This window comes from Labeo rohita, chromosome 14, assembly GCF_022985175.1.
Source record: "Labeo rohita strain BAU-BD-2019 chromosome 14, IGBB_LRoh.1.0, whole genome shotgun sequence".
In the NCBI taxonomy this organism is placed as follows: Eukaryota; Metazoa; Chordata; class Actinopteri; order Cypriniformes; family Cyprinidae; genus Labeo; species Labeo rohita.
This window is the reverse complement of record NC_066882.1, coordinates 3,734,839-3,759,718: the sequence shown is the minus strand read 5'-3', so window position 1 is coordinate 3,759,718 and position 24,880 is coordinate 3,734,839. Positions and strand designations below refer to the sequence as shown.

The window sequence follows — 24,880 nt, the reverse complement described above, 5'->3', positions numbered from 1 at the left end:
CTCTTAAGAAAAATAACCATGGTTTTATTACAGTAAAAGTAAGCATGTTTCTTTCTTTTTTCTTGTTCTTTCTTTCTTTCTTTCAGTAAAATCATGATTAACTTTCACAAGGGATGTGTTTCCAGGTTAACAAAAAAATATTACATTTACACCTTAGGACACATGATGAATAGACATGCAGTTTTGACTGCTTTAGGATGGACAGAACTTTAGACAGTTCCATATACTTGTCTAGATTAACTTTGAATAAAGAAACGAGAGATTTAGAGCCACATTTTTAAAAAAAAAAAATGTCTGTTCTTTGCCATTATGCCTCAACCAATGCCAAAATCAAGCCTGCCCTTGCAAATTAATACTTACATTTTGTACCTTTAGATTTTTTATTGTAGCCTTCTGCAGTCTGAGGAACTTCTACATCACCAGTCAAAAGTCACACACCTGAATGTATGTTTCTCATGAGCTTAAAACACTTCTCCCTAAATAAATACTTATAATGTTTCGATATGATTTTAAAGCAGTCCAGGATGCACCTCATGGAGCTGCTTGAGTGAATGAGTGAGTGTGAGAGCTGTATATCTTGACCAATTCAAATAAAATTGTCAATAACTCACTGAGCCGACTGGAGTGACTTTAACCTGCCATCATCTGACCGCAGCCATATGAAGTGTTATTCTGCCCTCTGCTGGTTCACTCATAATGGCTTACAGTTCAATAAAAGTCCATTCTAGCTACATGGCTGATTATTTAAAATGTACATTGTCACTGTTATGGTTTACCAGTTAACCAAGTTAAGATAAGCATCAAGTTATGACATAAGTCATAAGCATCTTGGGAGTTCACATGTAACTTATCGTATTCACTAGGTCATAATATTACCATGTTGTCATTTTGCATTGCAAATATAATTGCATTATAAATATAATATAATATTTATTTATTTATTTGAATCATTTAGTTATTAAAGAGTGCTATGGACATTTTTACTAGAATTCCAAGGATGCCTTGACTCATACATGCATCAATAAATCATTGCCATAGATGTCTCATAGGCTTGTACTTTAGGCATCTAATATTGGGACAAGTTGTCCTCACGGTTTAGGTCAATAATGTAAAAGGTCAGCAGAGCAAAAATCACAAAGCAGAGTAAAAGGTCAGGGTAAGAGTGAAAGGCTTAACTGAATAAAGTACATGCAGGGAAAGTTCAATGTACATTTTAAACAGACAAAATGTTATTATTGCTGTGTATTATTAATGATGTCTGTGTGTGCATAAAGTTTAATCCTTTTAATAAAGTGCTTAAAATATGTGTTATTTTATTTATTTAAGTTAGCTTCCAAATAACATTATTTGCCGTATGTATTGGGGTTTTTTTATTTGAAATTTGTCATCTAATATATAGATTTTTTTTTCCAGTTATATTTCGATTAATTTTAAATATTTTATTGTTTTTGGTTTCTGTTAACAATAACAACGTTGTTTCTAAGATTGAAGTATTTCTTCTTTTTTTTCTATTATTATACCCCAGGTTGTTGTAATGAGGCAGTGTGAGATGCTTTGAATAATAAAGTTTCTGCTATATGCTGTGTAGCTAGAAATGTCAGGGCCTGTAAATTGATTGTGCCATTTAGAAACCCTCTGCGTGGCCTTTCCATTCTCTAATGTTAAATTCTTGTTAATAAGGGTATGTTTCATAACGTGCATTTAATGCAAACCAGTCTGCAGTTACCGCAGAAAACCAGCTCTTTGCATTTCCGAACTACATTTAGATTGATGTCTGAAAAAGTGGGACATCAGATAAAGTGGGTCAAATTCATTTCACGCTGGAGTGCCCTTTAAATATCAAGAGCCAATCATATTGTAGCAGTCATGAATAATTACTATATCACACTGTTTTCATTTGCCTGACATCACGGTGGTGGGCGTGGTCAAGCGTCAACGCAACCGATCACAAGAAGCACATGGTAAGTTCTCCGTTTAAAAGCCTTTAAATGAAATAGTAATCGTAAAGTAAGAAAAAATGTCTCTGCTTCAAAATAATCAATTAACGGGGGTTTAATAGGCAAAATTGCGTGTGATCATTTGTAAATATGATAAAGTAGTGACCCACTTAGCTTAGCTTAACGTGTTCGGTAAAGTGGGACAGCCTATCTGTCAATGTGGGACACTACACTATTTGGATGAAACACGATCATTCATCAACTTATATGAGCTGTCCTGTCTTGGTTCATGTCATAAACCTGTTTGCTAGTAATTCCAATGTAACTGTGCTAGGTGTAACTGGATGCTAATGTCTAAAGATTTGCGTGCTTTGAATTAGAACTTAATAAAGATCTACTTTATCTGCAGACTGCTGGTTAGAAGATAACATTACACACACACACACACCCATAATGATCAGATAAATCCAGCCTTGATGAGCATATATAATGAAAATTCAGCTGTGCATCACAGGAATAAATTATACAGCGCCCTTTAAAAGTTTGGGATCAGTAAAACATTTTGTTTGTTTCTTATGCTCATCAAGACTGCATTTATTTGATCAAAAATACAGAAAAAAAATGTAATATTGTAAAATGTTATTGCAATTTAAAATACTTGTTTTCAGTTTTAATATACTTTAAAATATGATTTATTTAAGTGATGCAAAGCTGATTTTTTACATCATCACTCCAGTCATTAGTCTCACATGATCCTTCAGAAATCACTGCAATATGCTGATTTATTATCATTCTGTTAAAAACAGTTGCTTAATATTTTTTGGAACCTGTGAAAACTTTTTCTCAGGATTCTTTTATGAATAAAACTTTAAAAGAACAGCATTTATTTAAAAAAAAAATTAACAATATAACAATATAAACTACTGTTTAACATTTGGGGTGAGTAAATTTCTGATAGAAATTAATACTTTTATTCAGAAAGAATGTGTTAAATTGAGAAATGATTAAAATGAATGCGGTAGTTTTAAACTTTTTGTTCATCAAAGAATCCTAAAAAAGTATCACAAATTCCAAAACAGTATTAATCAGCACAACTGTTTCCAACATTGATAGTAAATCAGCATATTAGAACGATTTCTGAAGAATCATGTGACACTGAAGACTGGAGTAATGATGCTGAAAATTCAGCTTTGCATCACTGGAATAAATTAGATTTTAAAGTTCATTAAAATAGAAAACCACTTGATTAAATTGCAATGATATTTAACAATATTACTGTTTTTTTTCTGTATTTTGATTAAATAAATGCAGCATTTGAGAAACGTATTTAAAAATAATTACAAATCTTACCACTCCCAAACGTTTCAACAACAGTTTATCTAGTAAATCATAACTTTGTAATAAATAACTGATTTGTAGTTCAGTCTAGAACATGTATTTTGCAAAAGATGACAATATTAGTTGAGTAATAGGGATGCCAGAATATTAGACCTGATTCAACAACATTCTGATTTATCTTTTCAAGGAAAAATGGAAACGCAAAGCGAGTTCAAAGGAAGAAAGGGTCTGAAGATGAATCAGTGGAGTGAGGAGCGAATGAAAGCTGCAATCGAGGAGTACAAAGCGCAGGCTGAGTCAGGGCAAAAACCTGCGCTACGATTGCTGGCGAGGAAGTGGAACGTGCCGAAAACGACCCTTCAGAGACGCGTGAAAGGGCTCGTTGAGGGATCCGAGCATGCGTCTGGAAGAAAGCCATTCATCCCTGTTGAATCTGAGCGGGAGTTAGCGCGCCTTCTCACCTTGCTTTCGGAGAGAGGCTTCTCGTTGAGGAAGACTGATGTGCAGTCTCTCGCTTTTGAGTTCGCCAAGATAAATGGCATCCGAGGCTTTTCAGAAGAGAAGCAAAAGGCAGGCTATTACTGGTTCGAAGGCTTTATGAAGCGAAACCCAGGGCTGAAAATAAAAAAAGCAGAAGCCACATCACCAGCTACGAGGATGAATGATGAAGAGCGTGGAAAGTGGTTCAAAATGTATGAAAACACCCTCGATGACTTGGGAATTCAAGACGTCCCTTCGCATATTTGGAAGTGTGATTTATCAGGACTACAATATGTCCGAGAACGAGACGATCCTTTCCTTCAGATCACAACTGAGGAGGAAACAGCCTCAACCATACTAGCAGCATTCAATGCCAGCGGTGCATTCGCTCCTCCACTTCTCATTTTTAAAAGAATAAGAGTGAAAAATGAGTGGATGAACGAATCTCTGGAAAATATGTGTGTGAAAGCATCAGACAATGGCTGGATAACAGCAGAGCTGTTCATTGAGTGGGGGGAAATGTTTGTCGCACACCTCCCGAAGGATGACGCCAGGCCCCACCTTCTGCTCCTCGATGGCCAAAGCAGCCACGTCTTCAATCTCAGCTTCCTCAGTCTCATGAAGCAGAACAGTGTGGAAGTCATATGCTATCCTGCACTGCATCCGGCTAACACGGCTCTGTTTAAGAGCCTCAAACACAACTGGTGTGAAGCGAGTCGCAAGTGTAATCAGCAGTGTGCTGGAATGAAATTGCCCAAAGCGCATTATTATTCTGTGTTCATGGAAGCGTGGAAGAAAACTGCCACTACGGAAAGCGCCAAGGATGCGTTCAGAACAACAGGGATGTTCCCGATAAATGAGTTTACCCCCATTGGGCAAAAAGCACCATGCCATCCGCTGAAGACACCGCACGTTGCAGCACTGAGAGCGGCTCTGATGAGCCTCCAGCTGTTGAAGCAGGATCATTCGAAGACTTTGTGGTCATACAAAAGAGTCACAGGGGTGTAAAGACACCCAGAGCTGAGACAGTACCGCATTTACATAGAAACTCAGAGTATCTTCTTAATAATGAACATTTAAAACAAAAAAGTGAACAGATTAAAACAGCCACCTTCTACAAATGCGGAGGCTGCTTTATAAACCACGGCTCAGACGATGATCCCAAAGCTGCTGAAGCGTGGATCAGATGCAGCAACTGTAAGGCCTGCTACCACGAGTCTTGCGCAGAAGAGGACGGGATATATGAATGGGTTTATAATCGATAAACTGAAGGGTGGACAAAGAGCGTAATTTCAGAACAAGTAAAGAATCACAGAATATACAATTTCTGAAAACACTGGTCTTTCATTCGGTCGCAGCAGTCTAGCGGTGTTAAAATAAAATGCTGTGGAAATTGAATATCAGATAACATTTTAAAACAGTACTGAATAGAGCCTTAAATTAAATTTGGAGTTTTCCCTGACTAAAGTCTGTTAATCCTTGTGCACATCTTAGATAATTACATAATTTATTTATACAAAATTGTATTTCATTACTAATTTTATTTAATTAAAAGTACTTTTTTTTTTTTTTTTTTACAAATAAATAATACATTCATTTCAATTGTATGTAGTCAATGTTTTTGGTTTTCAACTAGCTAAACTTAAAAAAAAAAAACATTCAAGCAAGAAGTCAGAATTTTAAAAAAAAACACATTGCAAGCAAAAAAAACTGACTGTATTAATCAAGCAGTTACTGAATTTTCTCTATTTCTCAACATTATTACTTTTATTTTTGATGTTTCTTTGTGAAGTTTGACATGCTGAATATGAAAATCACTTTACTTTTGTGTATCATTAACACTGCTCATGAAACTAAAAACAGATTGGCTTAAACAAGTCATTCTGTTATTACTCATGTATAAAAATGACATGATACATGCATAATACTGAGCTAACAACAACAGTTTAACATAAACCGTTAGCAAAAGTGAAGCGTCCAAAACTTTAGAAGTGTACGTTGATTTTGACAAATGATTTATGACTAGTCCAACAATGTTCTGGAATGTTCTAGAACACAGTAGATTATTACTAAAGCAATAAGCCCCAAGAAGACGTGATTTACATTGAATTTATAACAGCTAAGAGTCGTTGTTAGTCACTGTAAACTACGGCTTCACTGGGCTTATTGCTTTTATAAAATAGTTATTCCATAGAGGTAGTAAGGTTTCACAAAATAAAACAGAGCAAATAAAGTGTAATGATATAAAAACAGTATTCTTCCACCAAACAATGTAGTTCCTCAGAAATGGTTGTGGTTGCAACAAAGTGGTTGCCGAGCAAAACACAGACGTAAACAAAGGTGTATGTTAATTTACAACAGCTTTGAATGCGGCTCAACCAATCAGAATCAAGGACCGGAGCTATCCGTTTTATAATTAATGATAGAGGTTCTAAAATTTACCTGACCTAAATATTTACCAAAATAATGATGCTATGTGAAAATAAATAGTACAGTAAAAATTAGCACCACAGAAGTATGGAAAAACCATTAAAAATGTAAGAATTTCCTTGTGCTATTATGTAATTATATAATATTCACAGTGGCAGATCTTATAGACTACATTCTACACAGATTTGTATTGTATTTTTGTATGTATTTTTAGTTCGGATAATAAGTAAATAAGTGTGAATTATTTTATTATTTTTCACGCTAGAAATAAATATACTTTATTAACATGTAGGCAAGAATGAACAGCTAGAATGCCACTTTGTTCTTTCTTGCCTATATAGCGATTAGATTAACTGTTTTGAACTGCCGTCTTGAATTTTAGGCTTTATCCAGCATTAGCAGCACAGTATTCAGATTGGAAAGTATAAGTACACTATTCAGTATTCAGCATTCTTCTGTTTCTGCTTGTGTCATCAATGCACCCTGCAAGAAATGGCATGCTGGAGCTGTATTCTTTGTCCTACGGCTCTTAATAAAGCTCTCAGTGCATACTAGAGCCAACAGGCTGATGTCAAGCAAGGTATCTGGGTTGCTCATGACTGCTGTGAAATAAGTTTTCATAGTATTTGCAAGCCTTCTTCCTCGTGTTCAGTCCGGGCTATTTCTTCAACATGCCTGTCATTGTAGCTGCTTTTATTGTGTCTTGCCTAGACTTTAATGGTCATATCTTGGCACCACATGATGAACATTAGTTTGCCCATGAGTTCTAAAAGAAATTCATAACCACTAGGGTATTTTCTGCATCATGCCTGTGTTGAAAGGTCACAAAACCATATCCGCAAGAGCGGTCAGTTTTTCTGTCTCTGCACACTTGTGTGGAACAGATGGGGCGGAATAGGAGGAATACTGCATGCGGCTCTTGTTCGGTCACGTCTGAGTGCAAATTACTCACAAGCAATGACCTTGGTTCATCAGAGCTGCTCTCCCTGGGCTCAGTCTGTTATTTGTCTTCAGGTTTGCCGTTCCCATCACAGACCTTTCTGCATGGCAGGACCTATTACTGTGTCTTGCCAGGACCTTAACAGTCATGTACTGGGCCCATGTGATGCGCATTGGTTTGCCTATGAGCTCTAAATAAGGAGCTACTTGGACATTTTCAGCACGATTCACGGTGCTGTTCAAAGGCCACAAAAGCATACCTACGGGACCAGTCTGTTCTTTTGTCTCTGCACATTTGCATTGACCAGATGAGTTTGAATGGCTGGAATACTGTTTATAGTACTTGTTTAGTCACATCTGAGTGCAAGTCATTGATAAACAATGACCCCTGGTCTTTTGGTTAACTATTATCCTCATTTAAAGATATCGAAGTGCAGTAAACGGTAAAACTTTTTTGCACTACAAACCAGTGTGTTCATAATTAAAATAATACATTAAAATAATATGGTAAGACACACCAGTTTGCCATATCAAGCAGCAAAACAAGCTTTTTCTGCAGCTAAAAATAGCTGGAAGTGGTTGAGACCCAAGCCAGACACAAAAAAATAATACAAATGGCTGCAACCACTCTTAACCAGAAAAAATAAGGTGGATAAACAGGTGGATTTTTTTCATATCGTAATATAATAAATCATAGCAAAATAAATGAAAAATGGACTTTAAAATTAGTTTCGACGAAAAGCAGTTAGGACTTTTATTTTGAAATTCATATCGGAAGTGAAAAACGCCTTCGTAGTCGTTTCCGCTTTCACGTTGTGCGCAGTTGCCTAGCTGTTGATCTCGTTTCACTTTGTGCAACGTAAAGAACGTGAAGGTTAAGAAGAAGAAAACGAAAAGAAATGTAAGTAGCAGCGCAATGCATTCGATTAGCAGATATATTATACCACTTGTGTTTTAAGTACAGGCTATAATAAACCCAAGCTGCAGAATTGTCGTTACACGTTTAAAGGTTGCAAGGTTGCGGCGTAACAGTTAGGCCTTGTCTTGCACGTTTGGTCCTGTGGGTTTATTTTGTTAGCTTTTATAATATTTCGTCTATGTTTTGTATTTAAAGCGGCTGCTTTCTTGGATTTTAATGTATATGGTTCGCCTAAATAAAGAATTTACACAGTTTAGCGGCTAATATCATGAATGTTATTATCGTAGCATCAGACTAAAACTCAACGGACTTTTTCTTTCATTATTGAAATCCGTAAAAAGGCGTCGCGTTGATTTATTTTGTTTCTTCTGCACTTGGAAGATTTCTGTCCAATACTTTCTTTGCATTTCTTTCATCTGCAGTGAATCTGGATATTAATGCCAATGCCATTGCCATGTCCACACATTTGTGTTGAATTCATGTTCTGCATAATGTATATTAAGCCTCATATTCCAATTCTGACTTGCACTGTGCTGATACATTCTTTTTACTAATGCATATAATTTCAAACTAACTTAATCAGTCTTTTCAACACAGTCTTATCATGTAATGCAATTAAACATTCAAATCTTATCAGCTGTAGCTATTTCAGTGCCTTGCATCATAGTGTTTATACCTTTCCACCATCCTTTCTGGCCTTGTCATCAGTTTGCATTGCATTGCTTAGAATGCTCAAAAAGTCCTTAAACATAACAATATGTGTATGCATATCCTTTCCACTTCTCATGTTTGGAATGCAAAAGTTTCCGCCCACTTTTTCCGCAGCCTTGGTTACGGAATTGTCTTCCTGTTCATTTTCCACATTGGGATTTAAAAAGTCGTTGTTATAGAGCCATTAATTAAACAGACTAGCTTGGAGGTGAATAACAACATTACAAACGTTGATTTTAGACTTTCAGATTGATTTCAGATTTGAAGTAAAACATTATTTGAAAAGTGGGAAAAAAGACAAAGATACAAGACTGTACTTAAAGGCTTTTAAAGGCTCAGAATGAAATTGATAGAAAAATATTAAACTACAAATATTTAAGTAGGTTTGTCATTAACAGTCTGTAAGTTATTTTACAAATTTGCTATTGTTTGGAGAAAATAGGGTTTTCATTTCTGGAACAGATTCCTTTATTCCTTGCATTAATGCATATTTTTGTGACTTTCTTCCACTTAAAAAAACTGGATGCTACACATTGACATTAATACATTGCTGGAACTTTACTGACCAATCAGATGCAAGAACCAGGACTTTTGATGCACTTTAAATGGAAAAGTAACAAATATAATTGGTGGCTATGAGTTTGATGTTAAATGCTTTTCTTAGTATAGTCAGTTTTTATGTTTTTAATTACGTTTTTCACTTTAATCATGTCAAAATATAGTGCCGTATTTGATTGCTCCTGTCCACGTGAAACGTTTTCATTCATTCACACAGTCCATCAAAACTTATGCTTTCTCTGTGTTCAATTGATTTCACCAATTTACTTTATTGATATTCATTGAAAATGACCGCACAGAAATCACTGTTTTTATGCTGATACTTAGTGAAAATATCAGCCTGTTTAATAAGACACACTTTTCTCACAATGTCATTTCAGCTTTCCGAAAATAATATTATCCAAACAAGGATGACAGTCTTTTGCATCATGTGTTATCTTCTCATAAAATAATAAAAGTAAATAGTCAAGTAAGACATCATGTCCATATTTTTCCATTTTGGACAATTTTTATAGTCTTTTGCATTATAACGACCACAGATTCAAGTCACAGTTAACATGTTTAAAATTTCACTTTTCTTTGGATGAAGATGCATATCCTGTTCAGAATCCCTGCGGTCTCTTTGCATCCTCCTGTGTTTCACTTGAGCCCAACTATTGGCTTTATCAAGATCTTTTGATGCCAAATTATTTTTGCATTTAAGCGCTAAAGTTGATTAGCTTGATTTCAGTTAAATTCGTTTCCATTCATGGATTTCTGATTTGTAGTTTTTGGTCATGCAGTACAGCGTAGAGGCATGAACACTATCTCTCTCCCTGGTTCTCTCCTGACCGAAAAACTGCAATGCTTTCCCTGTCTTTCCCATCCACATTTAAGGATCTAAATTTGATTCAGACTCTATTTTATTTCCTCCTTCAAAGCTCTATTGTACTTTCCCAATAAATTGCTCTTCATGGTACCTTTAAATCTTCATTTTATGGTCTATTTGGTCAATGCACCAAACTGTTCATGTGTACCCCTGTCATTTGTAAATAATTTTGACTTTTGCATTGAATGGATTTGTGGAGCTCACTGTCTTGCTTTCCTATGCCACTGCTAACCATTTCGCGAGCATGCTAGAAATCATTGCTCCATTGTGTTTCTGCAGACCTGTTTCATTCTGGAGGAGCTCTCTTTTCTCGATCCAGGCTTAAATCGACGGATTGTCTTTCTGCGGACTTTTTGATTCGCTTTGTTCCTCTCTTTTTCCACTCGTCCAGAGCGCCGTCATGTCCCAGAAACTGACCGGTGATGATGCTCAGAAAGGCTTTGCCGTTGGCCGTGGGCTTTTGGCAGCCGCCGAGACTTTGAACTTTAGTATGGGCGAGACTCACTCGGACCCCTACGGCTCGTCTTCCCAATCACACGGTGGCATGTCTGGTTTAGTCGGAGGGGAGGGAAAAGACCACGACTCTCAGCTGTCCCGCCGAGCGGGCAGCCACATTAGCAATACCATGAAACTGTTCGCCAGCCTAGGCCTGTCGCCCACCGATCTGGACGCGCTGGCGCAGGTTCCGGAGGAGAACATCAGCGTGGAGACCTTGCCCCATCTTATCATGCAGCTTAAGAACCGCAAGATGGAAGCCGGCCGCCGCATGGGTGGCGATATGTCGACCCTTTCTTCTGAGACTTCGTACAGAGGCGGCCGAGACGACTGGAGCGGCTCGCAGGGCGGAAGATTGGACCGTTCCGGAGGACAGTCTCAAAGCCGCTCGCAAAGCGACTTCGGTTACACTTCCATGCAAGAAACGTCTGGTCGTGGATACGACATGTTAGATTACAGCAGCGGTAGCGGCAGAGACCGCCAGTATTCCGATCTTTCCCATGACTCCTACCGCAGCCTTGGCATGTCGACGTCATCGACATCTGACGACATGTTCATGCAGAGAAGAATGGGCACCCCGTCTCAGGGAAAAGTGCAGGATTTCTTGGGAGTCATGCCAATCATGTTTCCCCATGTGTGCTCCCTTTGTGATTTTGATGTGCACTCTGTCATGGTGAGTAATTCAAGCCGCTTGCCTCCTGCACACACACTTTCTTCTTCTTGTGTCCTGCTTATTGAAGAAGACCCTCTTTATACACCATTTGTTGCATTTAAATCAGCACACCTTAGTATCAAATTGGTGTACAATAAAATGGCTATATATTTCATTTGGGCATCTATAATATGAACTGTTGTTAACTGTATTACTGACCTTTGGTCTTTATGCTTGGCTCCAGTTAGGACAGTCAGTATGTAGAAGTCATTTCAGATCCATTGTCGCAGGTCAAAGGACAGCTTGTCAAGTTAGCTTTGAGCCAGTTTATCAAGCCTTGAATTGTTTAGATTTTACAGCTAATTTACTGTCATGCACAGACAATGTTTTTTCAATATATTAAGGATATTTTTTCATCCTTTCCTGTGTTTGTGAAGGAATGGACTCAGCACACAAATGGGATTCGTCACTCTGAAAACCGCAGACTCCTTCTGCAAATGTAAGTGGACTGTTTTGTGAAAACTGGTAAACTGTTCAGTTACACATTGAAAGATTTGGCCTCCAATAGATGCAGTTCCACTTTGGGTCTTTAAGATCGTTATAAAGTTATAAAGAAATTTATGTGAAACCTCATTTTTTCGTCTGCAAATTCACTTTACTTTAAGTGGTAGTATTCTACTGACATGACAGCCAATTAATAAATGACAGAATTTTCATTTTTGGGTAAGCAAAACCTTTAAAATGAACCCTCTGGTGTTGTTGCATTTTGGTTTTTAAAAATTTTTCTTCATCGGAATGGTACAAAACTTGGTAAAGGTTGTGACACTTGCTATATGAACACACACACACATACAAAAAAATCACGGACATGATTTAAAAAGGTTAAATGATCTTGAAAATAATAGTCACTTGTATTGTTCACATTCAAAAATGTATTGGAAACAAATGGAAACCTAGTTTCATCTAGTGGAAAATTTTGGTACTGCACCCAAACAAAATCTTACTGAAAGCTATTTTTTTTAACTATCACCCAATTGTAACATAACTTGATTTTTCTAGTGGTTTTAGAGTAAAACATGCTTTGGAAATTGAAATATTTTGTCTGAAATTTTTAAAATAGTTTTTTTTTTTTTTTTATAATAATTATAAAACTTTTATAACTTTTTTTTTTTTCACTTTAACTTTTTTTTTTTTAATGTCAGCAATTGTCTGCCATGTTTTTTTTTAAAAGAGACTTAAGTCTGTGCTCCAAAGTATTTAAGATTTACGACAGTTTAAGTTGGAAATTTCATTTTCAGGTCTAAGCTCAAAAAGCGGCTAACAGGTAATAAATGAATCTTCATTTAAATAAAACATAATCATTTTTGACCATGCAAACAACACCAGAGGGTTATAAGAAATTATGAAGAAATTCAGTATGTCACCATTAATCAATCAAAGTGGACCGGTCCAAATTCATACTTGTTTAACAAAGATATTGAACCTTTTAGTTATTTGAATGCAGACTTCAGCCTACGTCTAATATACAAGTATAATCGAAAAGCAAACATAAAGAACATGTTTTTTTATGTGTACCCTCAGAGATGATTTTCCTATATGTGACCCTGGACCACAAAACCAATCTTAAGTAGCATGGGTATATTTGTAGCAATAGCCAAAAATACATTGTATTTTAAAATTAAAGATTTTTCTTTTATGCCAAAAATCATTAAGATATTAAGTAAAGATCATGTTCCATGAAGATATTTTGTAAATTTCGTACCATAAATATATCAACTAATATGCATTGCTGGACAACTTTAAAGTTGATTTTTCTAAATATTTAGATTTTTTTGCACCCTCAGATTCCAGATTTTCAAATAGTTGTATCTCAGCCAAACATTGTCCTATCCTAGCAAACTGTATATCAATGAAAAGTTTTTTTCATAAGTTCAAGTGTTCTACATTTAGATCTCAGCAATTTCAAATTAACCTAAAAACTGTTCCTGTTGTTTTCTAGGTACCCAGACTGGGATCCTCAATTGCCCTCTAGTCGCAAGTATGTTACTGTTGTTTTTCCAAATACCTCTTTCATAAGTATGATGCATTGTGCTTTTTATGAATATGATCTAAGCTTTAAAGCATTAAAAATACATTCCTCTCAGGTCGACATCCCTTTCCCTGGACACAAAGAGTCGTTCGGATGGCTTGCTGGGGGCAGCTCCAATTGGTGCCAGTCTACAAAGAACAGGGATGAGCTCCAGCTGGGGTAATAAATCTGAGAGAGGATGTAGTCTGGTGTAAAACAATTGCTTTCCACAGCGGACATCCTATTCACTATCTGTCTACAAGTAAATCGTTTTGCTGAATCAGCAATCCATTTTCATTCAGTGTATTTAAGAGCAGTCTGAATGTATTTGTCTTTCTGTGGGTTTCACTGTTTAAGAAAAACAGTATATTAAACATTAAGTTGACAGACACTTTTCTTTTTACGCACTGTCTATTTTTGGTAATTTAGTTTTACATTTAAATTTTCAGGATCTGATTCCAGTATGGGAATGACAAGTAAAATGACATCATATTCATCAGCACCACCCAAGGTAATAATCCACTGGACGTTATCTGTTTTGTTTTGCTTTTTACTGTTAAAGGTGTTGTATTTGATTTGACTGTGCATATAAATAGCATAATATGTTTGCAGATGTTAAGAAAACAGGCTAAATTCAAATACTTGTTTCTCAGAAAATCAATATAGTCAGTTATTCTACTTGCAAAATGTGTTTCATGTCGGAATGTCTTTTGTTTTTGGTCTGACTCTGCCCACTTACAGTTTACCCAATAGAATTTTGGCAATGTGGGTTGCCAGTTGTTGGAAAACACCGCGTATTGCAGCCATGGAAGCCAGTGAACGAACTGAATCAGAGATGGTAGATTCTACTCGACTTAAAAAGCCTTGGCATCCTACTAAAAACCTCTATGACCAGAGGCATATTAAAACGTGAATAAATCAACTCATCAACTTACAGCATAAGGCTCGTTGCCTTTAACTTTCAGTTGTGCTTGTTCATGTTGTGTGTCCTCAATCTGGCAACCCACGTGAAAGTCAGGTCTGAGAAAGAGGGGGCAAGAGGAGTGACTCTTGAGTATTTCGAATTTGGACTGCAGTACCCATTTCAACCTCTAGCTGTCAATATTAAATACTGCACCTTTAAAATCAATCCATCAGTTTTGTTGCATTGCAAATGCACCTGCAGTTTTTTGCATTAGATCTTTTGGTAAAGTGGATGGTTATCATAGCACTTGTACACTTATAAATGTTTTTGTTTTAGATAAGAAGTAGGGTGGTTGTGGCAAAATATGAAAGGAAACCGATGTCTCCAAACAGCCTGTTTGCCCTGGCAAAACCCTTTGGCACCATCTGTGAACATCTAATACTGAAGAACAAGGTAATGCTGTAAATGGGTCATTGACGTGACGCCTACATTTTCTGTCCGATTGCATTTTAATTTTCAGTTAAAAATTGGTTTAAATGCATTAAGATGCCATATCTTTTGGTGCGACTGTGCCGTAACTGTTGTTAACATGAAAACATCAGAAGGTATCTTGTTTCACCTGTGAAAAGATGTCAATACACAATTTTTCACGTTCAAGTCTACCGACTTTAATCTACTTTCCTGTCAGGTATGTTTGTCAGACAAAAATTACAGATTTGGTGTTATGATTGGTCAGATCGCCTGTTAATCAAACTCCCAGCAAAGGGTCAAGTGAGCAGCCAAGATTGGGCAAAGTTCAGGAATAACTGGGGCTAATGAAATGGGTCCCACTTTATATTAGGTGGCCTTAATAACTATGTACTTACATTGAAATGAATAATTTCATACAGTGTATTTATTGTGTACATACATGTATTTACATTGTACTTAGATTTTAAAAATACTTGCATGTAATTACATCTGCAATTAATTTCTGTAATTACATTTATAATTGTACTGTTGACCCATCCTTTACACCTTAACCTACCCTTAAACCTACCCATACCACCAGACCTCTCCCTAAACATACCCATATCCCACCTCGATAGCAGCAAAAGTGTTTTGCAATACAGTATGACCACATTAAGTACTTATTTTTTGATGCCAGTGCATAGTAGTTAAGGCCACTTAATATAAAGTGGGACCATGTCATGTGCTGCACTTTTTACACGTCTCTTTAAATAGATTTTTAATGATATAAGGCATTTGTGTCATTTGGAGCGACCACTCATCATGTGGAGTGACCAATAATAGGAATAAGTGTATAAAATAAAAATAAGATATATCATTTATGTGGTTGAAATATGTGAATGGTATTAAGTTCATGGTATTTGTAAAACATTTTTAGGAGTTTTATGCAATTTACAGGAATCTACAAGTCTGCTAACTACATTTAAAAAGGCAACTCTGAAAATCTAAAGCAAAAAAAAAAAAAAAAAAAAAAAAAAATATATATATATATATATATATATATATATATAATCATTATGTACAAAAACTCAAAATAAATGCAAATACTTTGTTTCTAAACACTTAAAAAAAACTTTTAAGCACATTTAGGAAAGGAATTAATTTCAATATAAATCATGGTGCACCACAACTTTTTTTTGTTTTTTTTGTTTTAAAGCTATGACCAATTCATTGAGATGAAAAACACTCAAATTAATTAATTTTAAATTTGAATTTGAATTTGTGTACACATTCTTAATGTTTGAAGAATTACAAAAGATATTTTTGTTGTTTTGTTTTTTTGTATTTTAAAATTGGCTTGCAAAAATCCTTATCCATCAGTGACCCACAGTGATTCAAGATCAAAAGTCATAACATGATTTTTCCCCAATTTGGAATGTGAATGCCCATAATTGTCTATATAAATGATCTGTTCTGGGTAAATAATGGCATTATTTATAACTTCAAAATTCATTATTTGTTTTGTTTTTCAAAGGCTTTCCTGGAGATGCAAACTCATGAGGAGGCTTTGGCCATGGCTAATTATTACCAACGTAAACCCGCCATTTTGCATGGGAAAGAGATACACATTTATTTGTCAAAGGAACTGATGGCTATTGAGGTAAGAGTGTTTTTTTTATGAGTAAAAAGATGTTAAGAAAATCAACCAGTCAGCTCAATTAAGCTTATTTGCTTTATCGATTAAAGAAAAGCGGAAGGCCGGACAGAGAAACTAGGCCCATTAAGAGAGCAGTCAGCCAGGTGGTGTTTTTCTCCAATTTGCCACGAGGTGGTGAGAAGAAAATGGAGCTCCTCACAATAGCTCGTAGATTTGGCACGGTTGAGAAACATCTCTTTCTAAACGATGAGGTAAGTTACATATATGGCATGCATCTTTAAAATATGTCCTGTTTTAAGAATCTCTTTTAGACCAAAATTATCTTGCCTTTGCAATAAAAGGAACTTTTCTTACTTTTAACATCTTTTAAAACAGGCATTTATTCAATTGAGCAATCCTGAGGATGCAGAGATGTTGGTGAAGTACTACACCCTCAATCCTTTGACTATCAATAGAAGAAACATTCGACTAAACATCTGCACAAAGTACAAGACACTAACGTAAGTTGTCCTTCCTATCAAGAGAAACCACTTATATCTTTAAAAAGAGAACAAAACCAGATCTGCTGTAAATGTGCTTGATTTTTCAGGGTCCCACCAGGCAAGGGCGACCAACCAAGGGAAGCACCTCCCCGTAAGAGCAGCACTAGCAGCAGTACCACCAGCAGAACTGCTGATAAACCTTCATCGAAGTCCCAGAGGTCCTCCTCTACATCTAAATCTAAAGAGGGCTCTGATGAGAAAGAGGAACCAAAGGCTGAGGAAGCAGAGGCCGTAGGCGATGGGTCAGGAGACGAAGACGCTGATGTTATGGAAGCACGCGATGGAGACGAAGAGGGCTTTGAAGAAGCAGATGCAGATGATGTCGAACTGTCCGGTGATCCAGAGCAAACCGGTGAACAACAAGAAGATATTGATGACACCAATGTAGAGGAAGAGGAGGAGGAGGTGGAGGAGGAGGAGGAGGATCCTGATGCAGAGCAAGCCAGAGATGCTTCGTATGAAGCAGAGACCGCAGAGAACCAAGAGGATGCTGATGAAAAACAGGAAGAGACTGAGCTGGAGGAACCTGCAGCTTCTGAGGCAGAGCAGGAGGAGAACGCCTCTGATCTTCCTAAAGAGCACGAGGAACAGAATGAAGAACAAGCTGAAGATGAGGGTGCTGAAGAGGACAGTGCAGAGCAGGTAGGAGTTTTAGCACATAATCTGAAATACCACTGCCTAATTCTTTGTTACAGGGATAGTTCAATGAAAGATTGAAGTTGTATGTGAAGAAATCTTCATTTAGATATTTTCCACATAACGAAAGCATACAGTGTTCAGAGGCTGTCAAGCTCCTAAAAGGACCAAAAACAGAATAATTAAAAAGTACATGGTAAAAAAAATAACGTGGTTGCCAGGTATTCAACTTAAAAAAAAAAAAAAAAAAAAAAAAAAAAAAATACAGTTGCATTGTTTCTAGTTTTACAGAATGGCATGTTAATATCTGTATTTTTTTACAACGTAACAACTGCATATTTTATTAAGTGAAATAATAATAATACACCAATCTTCTTGAACTACCAAAGTCTGTTTTTTACCTTTAAAAATGTCATGTGGGGACTGTCCTTTTTACTGCTTTACACTGTAAATTATATGGTAATTCTTGGTTTTTACTGAGGGGATTTTTTTTTTATATCAATGTAATAAACTTTACAATTTTTCACCATATCCACCTGATTTTTCCTGTATGAGTGGGCGTGGCCATTTGTAAATTGTATGGGTGTGGCTTCCAGTCTCATTCGCGTCCAGCTATTTTTAGCAGTACAATACAGAAGTGTGTCGTAGTATATAACGTACTATATAATTTTAATGTGTTATCTTAATTCTGAACACACTGGTTTGTAGTGCATACCATTTTATAGTATACTGCACGTTGTTATTCTTCTCGTTATTTCCCTACAGCGGATAATGAACCGGAAGTCTCGCCTGTAGGCTTGCTTCCGCGTTGAAGAATAAGGTGGATATAGTATGGTCAATTACAGTTAAAGGTGGAGTAAACGATTTCTGAGAAATTGTTGATATTTCAAATGAGGGTCACGCCGCCTATCTTGATAGCTCCGCCCCCTGAATTCACAAGCATGCTGTGCTACAGGCACCTCCCCCATCCTGAGTGGACACACCCCTTGCTGATGATTGGCTGCAAGTGTTTTGGCACTCAATCCAATCCACTTTCAACAGCATTTCTCAGAAATCGCTTACTGCACCTTTAACCAATTATAAGTGTTTTTTAACAGTCTGTATCCCTCATCTGCTGTATTCCAAATCTTCAGAAGCTGTGCAATTGTATGAATAACTTTGTTGCCCTTTTGTCATCTTTGGAGCTTGACAGCCACTGTTCATCACAGTGTAAATAGTCTCGTTTTGCAGTGCACTAATAATATTTAATATAAGTTGCGTGTTTTTCACTGTTTTGACCTGCAGTTCGCTTGACTCTATCTGTGTCTGCTTCTAGGAGAGTCAAAATGAAACGGATTTCCCTGAGAACATAGATGAGTTTGTTACTCTTGATGAGCTAGCAGAAGAGGAGGACGCAGAGAAACAAGACTCAAAGTCCAAATCTAGAAGCACATCAGGTAATGCTCTTGAGCAATGTCAGTGGCTTTTGCAGTGAGTCATGACAAGGGTCTTGTCTTTGGATTGAGTCTATAGCAGGGGTGCTCAACCCTGGTCCTGGAGATCGACCTTCCTGCAGAGTTCAGCTCCAACCCTGATCAAACACACCTGAACCAGCTAATTAGGATCTGACGGAACACTTGAAAATTACAGACAGTTATGTTTGATTAGGGTTGGAACTAAACTCTGCAGGAAGGGAGATCTCCAAGAACAGGGTTGGGCACCCCTGGTCTACAGTGTTAAAATAAAAAGTAGATTATCAGTGAAATCTAAAACAATGCCAATGTTCTCTGACATTGACGACTAGCTAGAACAGACATAACAGAGGTTGACACCCAAAAATTTAAATCAATGCTTACTTTACTAAATAATATACATTATTATTAAAAAGGGGGTCAGTATAATAAAATACTTTTATTCTCCAAGGATGCATTAAAAGTGACATTCAACACTTTTTATTTTTCATCAAAGAGTTTTGAATGAAACTGTAATCTTGAAATAGCTATTGATGAAGCATGATTTTTCTGTAATGCCTCTTCTCATCTTGTTTGTTTCAGGAAGCTCCAAGGATAGTGGAGTAAGTCTTTTATTTCATGCATATGTATTCTAATAATTTGCAATTAGTGACTGAACATGGATTTGCATGAGATATTAATATGTGTTTTCTAATTGTAGGGATTGAGAGTTGTAAATGTCATTGGGTTTAAACGTGGCTACGGTTATCTGGATGAAGTCCTTGCTCTTGCAAAGCCATTTGGTAAAGTCGTGCGGCACCTGGTTTTGGACGTGAGGCCTGAGGTAACAACTCTAGGATGTTCTGTTCAGGCCGCCTCACAACAACTTTAGTCTAGTTATCCACACATTTTTGATGCTAGATCAGTTAGTGATGTATGTACAAATGATTATTATTTAATGACAAGCTGCATTTATTTTGTTGCAGATTGTCTTGAGGGAATGTTTTTGTCATTTTGTCAGTTGTAAATCACTGTCTGTGTGCAATGCATTATGCTCAAATAGCCTGAAGATTTTTTTGTTGTTGTTGTGCTCTTAGGCCTTTCTGGAGCTTTCCAGTGAACAAGAGGCAAGAGCAATGGCTAGTTTCTACAGTGGAAATGTCATGCCATCTGTGTGTGGAAAACCTGTAAAGGTCTATCATTCACACACCTATCCGACCATCCAGGTAAGACTTGGGCTTATTAAATGGATAGTTTACCCAAAAATAAAAATTTGCTGATAATTCACTCACGCTTGAGCCATCCAATAACTGTAGAACAGTAAAGAATATTTTTAGCTGAAACTGTGGCCCTTGGTGATTCATAAAATGCAAGTCAGCAGCAGCCCGTCTTTAAGAGTGGGGAAAAAAAAAAAAAAAAGCATGTCAAGGAACACAAAATTAATCCCCGTGGCTCATGGCAGTGTATTGATTTCTTATGAGTTGAAACGATTGGTCTGTGCAAGAAACTAAACATTATTTACAACATTATTACCTGTAATTTAGAGACTCAGGCAAATGGTGCAGAGTGATGTCCGGCTCACGAACAAATCTTTCTTTTGAACCGGTTCTTTTTGGTGAACTGTTTGAACCAGTTGACCGGACTGAATCGTCTGAAAGAGTTCTCAGCTCGTGCAGTAGTCAATACGACTTGAAATGAGCCAAAATGCCAGCATATATGATCCTACGATGCTGGTTTTTGCCAACTCATTCAGTGCTCCAGTTCCTCCGATGAGGAAGGAAGGGGCAAAATGAATGGTTGTAAAAAGATGCTTTATACATTAAAAAACATTTAATGTTTAATAATATAGTTGCAATACATTGCATTATTGCATGATTATGTAAACAAACTAGGGAAGCATGCTTATTTATGAGTGAGCTCTCCCTTTAAAGGAATAGTTCACCAAAAAAAAAAAAAAATGCTGAAACTCACCCTCAGGACATTGAAGTAATAGAACTGTATTTGGAGAAATGCATCACTGCATCCCTTTCTCCCCAATGGATCCTATGCAGTGAATGGGTGCCGTCAGAATGAGAGTCCAAACAGCTGATTAAAAACATTACAGTAATCCACAAGTAATCCACACCACTCCAGTCCATTAATTCACATCTTGTGAAGCAAAAAGGTGTGTGTTTGTAATAAACAAACTTTTTTTTTTAACCTTCAAACCTTCAATCCTCTATCCATATTATTGCTTTCACCAGTGAAAAAGTCACAAACAGGAGAGAAATATGCACAGATCAAGCTTGTATACAAAACTGTTCTATTAAAAATATATTGGTGGATTTTGATGCGAGAGAAAAACATAAGATCGACTTTATCACTGGATTCTTTATCACTTATCATTGTCTATGTGAAAAGATAAGCTGATGAAGACTGGTTTATTCATTTTATATGCTGTATACATGTAAAAGATACACATTTCACAGGTGATAATGTTGTCAGTAATGTTCAGTTTCTTGCACAGAACGATTGTTTTGCTTCATAAGGATTCAATATATTACTAGAAGCCCTGGGAATTCATTTTGTGTTCCTTAATGTGCTCTTTTTAATGTTAGCAGCTTCTGACTTGCATTTTATGAATCATGAAGTATTGCTGGTTTCAGTTTTACTGTTTTACTGTAGAAAAAAAAAATTACCTCTTGGATGGCCTGAGGGTGAGTAAATGAACAGCAAATTAATTTTGGGGTGAACTATCGCTTCATCTCTCCTGTGAATCTAAAAGGAGCAGATTCTAACACCAGTGCTTATGTGCAATTTCTACAGAGTGGCCGAGTCCTCTACATTCGTAATATTCCACCCTTCAAAGGCTCTGATGCACTAATTCTGAAAATCGCAGAACCGTTTGGAAAAGTCAAGAGATATTATCTGAACCGAATACGTAATGAGGTAACGTGAAAATTTGACACTTTCTGGCGGATACATAAGCAAAGTAAATATGGTGTTTATGATATTTGTGGTATTTTTGCCCAGTGCTTCATTGAGATGGAAAGATGGGAAGATGCTGAGAAAATGGCAGAGGCCTACAAGGAAAATCGACCTAAATTTGAAGGCAAAAGACTGCTCGTCTATGTGAGCAGGAAATATAAGCAACTCAAAAATGGGTCAGTTGGAAATTCAGATTCTTCTGATTTTTCTTTTCAAAGAATCTTGCATGGCATGTGTTTTGAAAATATAACCCTGTCACAGACACAGACCTCCAGTCCCAGAGCCTGAGGACAAACGGCCACTCAAGAGGGAGCGCTCCGGAGAGTCTGAGACACAGAGCAGCTCCTCTGGCAAAAGTAAGGATAAGAAAGAGGAAGAACCTTCTGTCAAGAAGATGAAAGTGGATGAGCCTGTCACTGTTAAAGCTGAGGAGCAGGAAGAGAAGGAAAGCCACAATGTTTCAGCAGAAACTGTTCCTGAAGTGAAGAGCGGGCCAGAGGAGGAGCAAATCAAAGACTCATCAGAGCACCACAATATGGAGACTGAATCTGTAAGTGACCTCATCATTTTTGTTTATTCAATGAATAGTCTGCTTGCCATTCCATTCTGGACGAGGGTAGCATACTTACTAATGAGTGAGCTTTTCCTTTAAAGGAATAGGTCACCAAAACCAAAAAAATGCTGTTGAAAAGTTCAAATGTATTTGAAGAAAAGATGCACTGCATCATTTGCACACCAGGGGATCCTCTGCATTGGATAGGTGCCGTCAGAATGAGAGTCCAAACAGCTGATTAAAAACATCACAATAATCCACACGACTTCAGTCCATCAGTTAACATTTTGTAAAGCGAAAAGCTGTGTGTTAAAGAAATCCTTACCATTGATTCTGGTTAATATACTATGGAAGCATATGGGTAGCTAAATTCTTTTTGAAATGTAATGTGAAAAATGGCAATGTATTATGTAAAATAGCAATGTATTTCTATATTTAAATTTGCATTTTCCCATATATATGTGTATGTCTGTAAATATTAAAAGTAAATGTATATATGTGCAACGTTTAGTGCAAATTCAAAAAAATTCAATGTCATGTATTCATTTGCCATTTCCTACACTAGTTTTAATATGCAAATTTAAAACACTTTTACCCATTTATAAGTTGCAAAATTTAAATGAAAATGCATTACCCAAATTGATTAGATGTTTAACTGTAAATTAAAATACATTGCTATTTTACATATTTCATTGCCATTTTGCATATTATATTTGAAAATGAATTTTTCTACCCTTATGCTTCCTATAATATACTAGTCTTCTATCCATAATATTGCTTTCTCCAGTGAAAAAGTTGCAAACAGGAGTGAAATATGCACTGATCAAGCACCGTTTACAAGTGAAAACAGTCCAAAACTGTTCTATAAAAATATATTAGTGGATTTTGATGTGAGAGAACAACATGAGATCGTCTTTATCACTGGAGGAAGCGTTATTATGAATTATGGCCTCACATTTTAACAGTGATCTCAATCCAGACAGGATCCCCAGGCAGAATTTAAAGATTTTTAAAAATGCTTTCACATTGCCAAAACACTTGATTTATCCTCTGCTGTTCTTTTGCCCACAAGCATCAAGACGAAGAGACGGGTGCGACTCCCCCTGTTGTTGAATCTGAGAAGAGCGTGAAGACTGAGGAAAAACCCATTACAGCAGCGCCCGAAACAAAGCTTGAAACTAGCCATGCTACTCTTGAGCCGTATGACCCTAATGTCCCAGTGGGTAAGATCACCTTGTCTGATAAATCCATATTCATATCACATAAAACAAATTTACTAAATCAGTTTAGTTTGCTACAAAATGCTTCAACCAGACAGTGAATGTCCTATGAAAATGATGCATCCTAAGTGGTATTGGCCTCTTTAATCACAGTTGTTCACGTGTGCAATATAGTCTTGATAGATTGCATGTAAAAAGTCTTATTAATGAATCCCATTTCAGGTGTGGAGTTTGTGAAGATGGGATACTACTGCAGAGTCTGCTTCCTGTTTTACTCTAATGAAGACACTGCTAAAAAGATCCACTGCAGTAGCCAAGCACACTACGATAAACTTAAGGTGACAGTTTTTACCTTTTTTATTAGTAAGCATCAACATTATTACATTGACATATTTGTTCTTGTTCATTGTTTCTATAACAAATGTTATTTTTCTCATCAGAAATATTTGGAAAAGGAGAAAGCCAAAGCACAGAGTAACGGGGGGAAGAAATAAACCGTTCAGGCTGGACCATCTCTTAATATGTCCCTTATGCTGTGTTTTCTTGTGTTAATTTTTTGTTTTGTTTTCTAAAAAAATATTGGACTGAGGTTTTGCTCTTTTTAAAGTAGTAATGAAAGCTGGCGCATTCATAAATCATATTCCTGGCTGTTCTGTTATAGCGATTTAGATGTGAAGTTTAACACATTTTACGCCTTAATTGCTACTACTACAACTGTTTTTGTTTTTCCTTTCTTTAATTAAACTCTCAGCAATCCTCAGACTCTGACTGTTTTTAATCAGTTTTTCTATGAAAGGAGAACCTATTCATAACCCCATTATTGTAATGTAATTAATCAGCCTTACAAAGAGCATCTTGCAGTAAAACTGTGTGAATGACTTTTGTCTCAAAAAAAAAAGTTGTGAAGTTTAAACCTATTTGTCAAAATAAATTCCTCTAGTCTATAAATGTGCCTTCAGGCACAATTTTGTGAAATGGTCTCATTTAGCTATGTATGATCACATTGTTTTCCATTAGTGTCAATGCTAATGTTGAATGTGGATGACTGCTATTGGCAGAAACTGCATTGGGTTTAATTTTTAAACACCCTAAACCCTTGATCACTTGGGACCCACTTTGAAGCTGT

The 24,880-nt window shown here is 36.5% G+C and overlaps 2 protein-coding genes across 4 annotated transcripts; both read left to right on the top strand.

The window, feature by feature from the left end:
- Positions 1–1,893: 1,893 nt before the first annotated feature.
- si:rp71-1d10.8 (uncharacterized) lies at positions 1,894–5,353 on the top strand. Its single transcript, XM_051127873.1, has 2 exons — positions 1,894–1,961; positions 3,463–5,353. The coding sequence occupies exon 2, from the start codon at positions 3,468–3,470 to the stop codon at positions 4,761–4,763; it is 1,296 nt and encodes a 431-aa protein (XP_050983830.1). The 5' UTR covers positions 1,894–1,961; positions 3,463–3,467; the 3' UTR covers positions 4,764–5,353.
- Positions 5,354–7,906: 2,553 nt separating this feature from the next.
- On the top strand, positions 7,907–24,510 carry matr3l1.2 (matrin 3-like 1.2). Of its 3 annotated transcripts, XM_051127723.1 has the most exons (21): positions 7,907–8,025; positions 10,460–11,348; positions 11,765–11,826; positions 13,327–13,365; positions 13,472–13,575; positions 13,845–13,906; positions 14,636–14,752; positions 16,284–16,409; positions 16,496–16,657; positions 16,782–16,906; positions 16,996–17,590; positions 18,900–19,020; positions 19,618–19,637; positions 19,736–19,858; positions 20,112–20,240; positions 21,820–21,942; positions 22,027–22,157; positions 22,243–22,531; positions 23,607–23,757; positions 23,977–24,092; positions 24,195–24,510. In XM_051127723.1, exons 2-21 carry the CDS (start codon positions 10,581–10,583, stop codon positions 24,246–24,248), a joined length of 3,417 nt encoding a protein of 1,138 aa, XP_050983680.1. In that variant the 5' UTR covers positions 7,907–8,025; positions 10,460–10,580; the 3' UTR covers positions 24,249–24,510. The 3 variants fall into 3 exon arrangements, with proteins under 3 accessions (XP_050983680.1, XP_050983678.1, XP_050983679.1); XM_051127721.1 differs by having other exon boundaries at positions 23,977–24,510; XM_051127722.1 differs by having other exon boundaries at positions 7,929–8,025; positions 10,572–11,348; positions 23,977–24,510.
- The last annotated feature ends 370 nt before the right edge of the window (positions 24,511–24,880 follow it).

Excerpts from the sequence above, each read along its gene's own strand:
- si:rp71-1d10.8 (XM_051127873.1), top strand. The coding sequence starts at position 3,468 with ATGGAAACGCAAAGCGAGTTCAAAGGAAGAAAGGGTCTGAAGATGAAT.
- matr3l1.2 (XM_051127721.1), top strand. The coding sequence starts at position 10,581 with ATGTCCCAGAAACTGACCGGTGATGATGCTCAGAAAGGCTTTGCCGTT. Across the intron at positions 11,349-11,764 it reads TTGATGTGCACTCTGTCATG|GAATGGACTCAGCACACAAA; the intron begins GTGAGTAATTCA and ends GTGTTTGTGAAG. Across the intron at positions 16,658-16,781 it reads ATCTCTTTCTAAACGATGAG|GCATTTATTCAATTGAGCAA; the intron begins GTAAGTTACATA and ends CTTTTAAAACAG.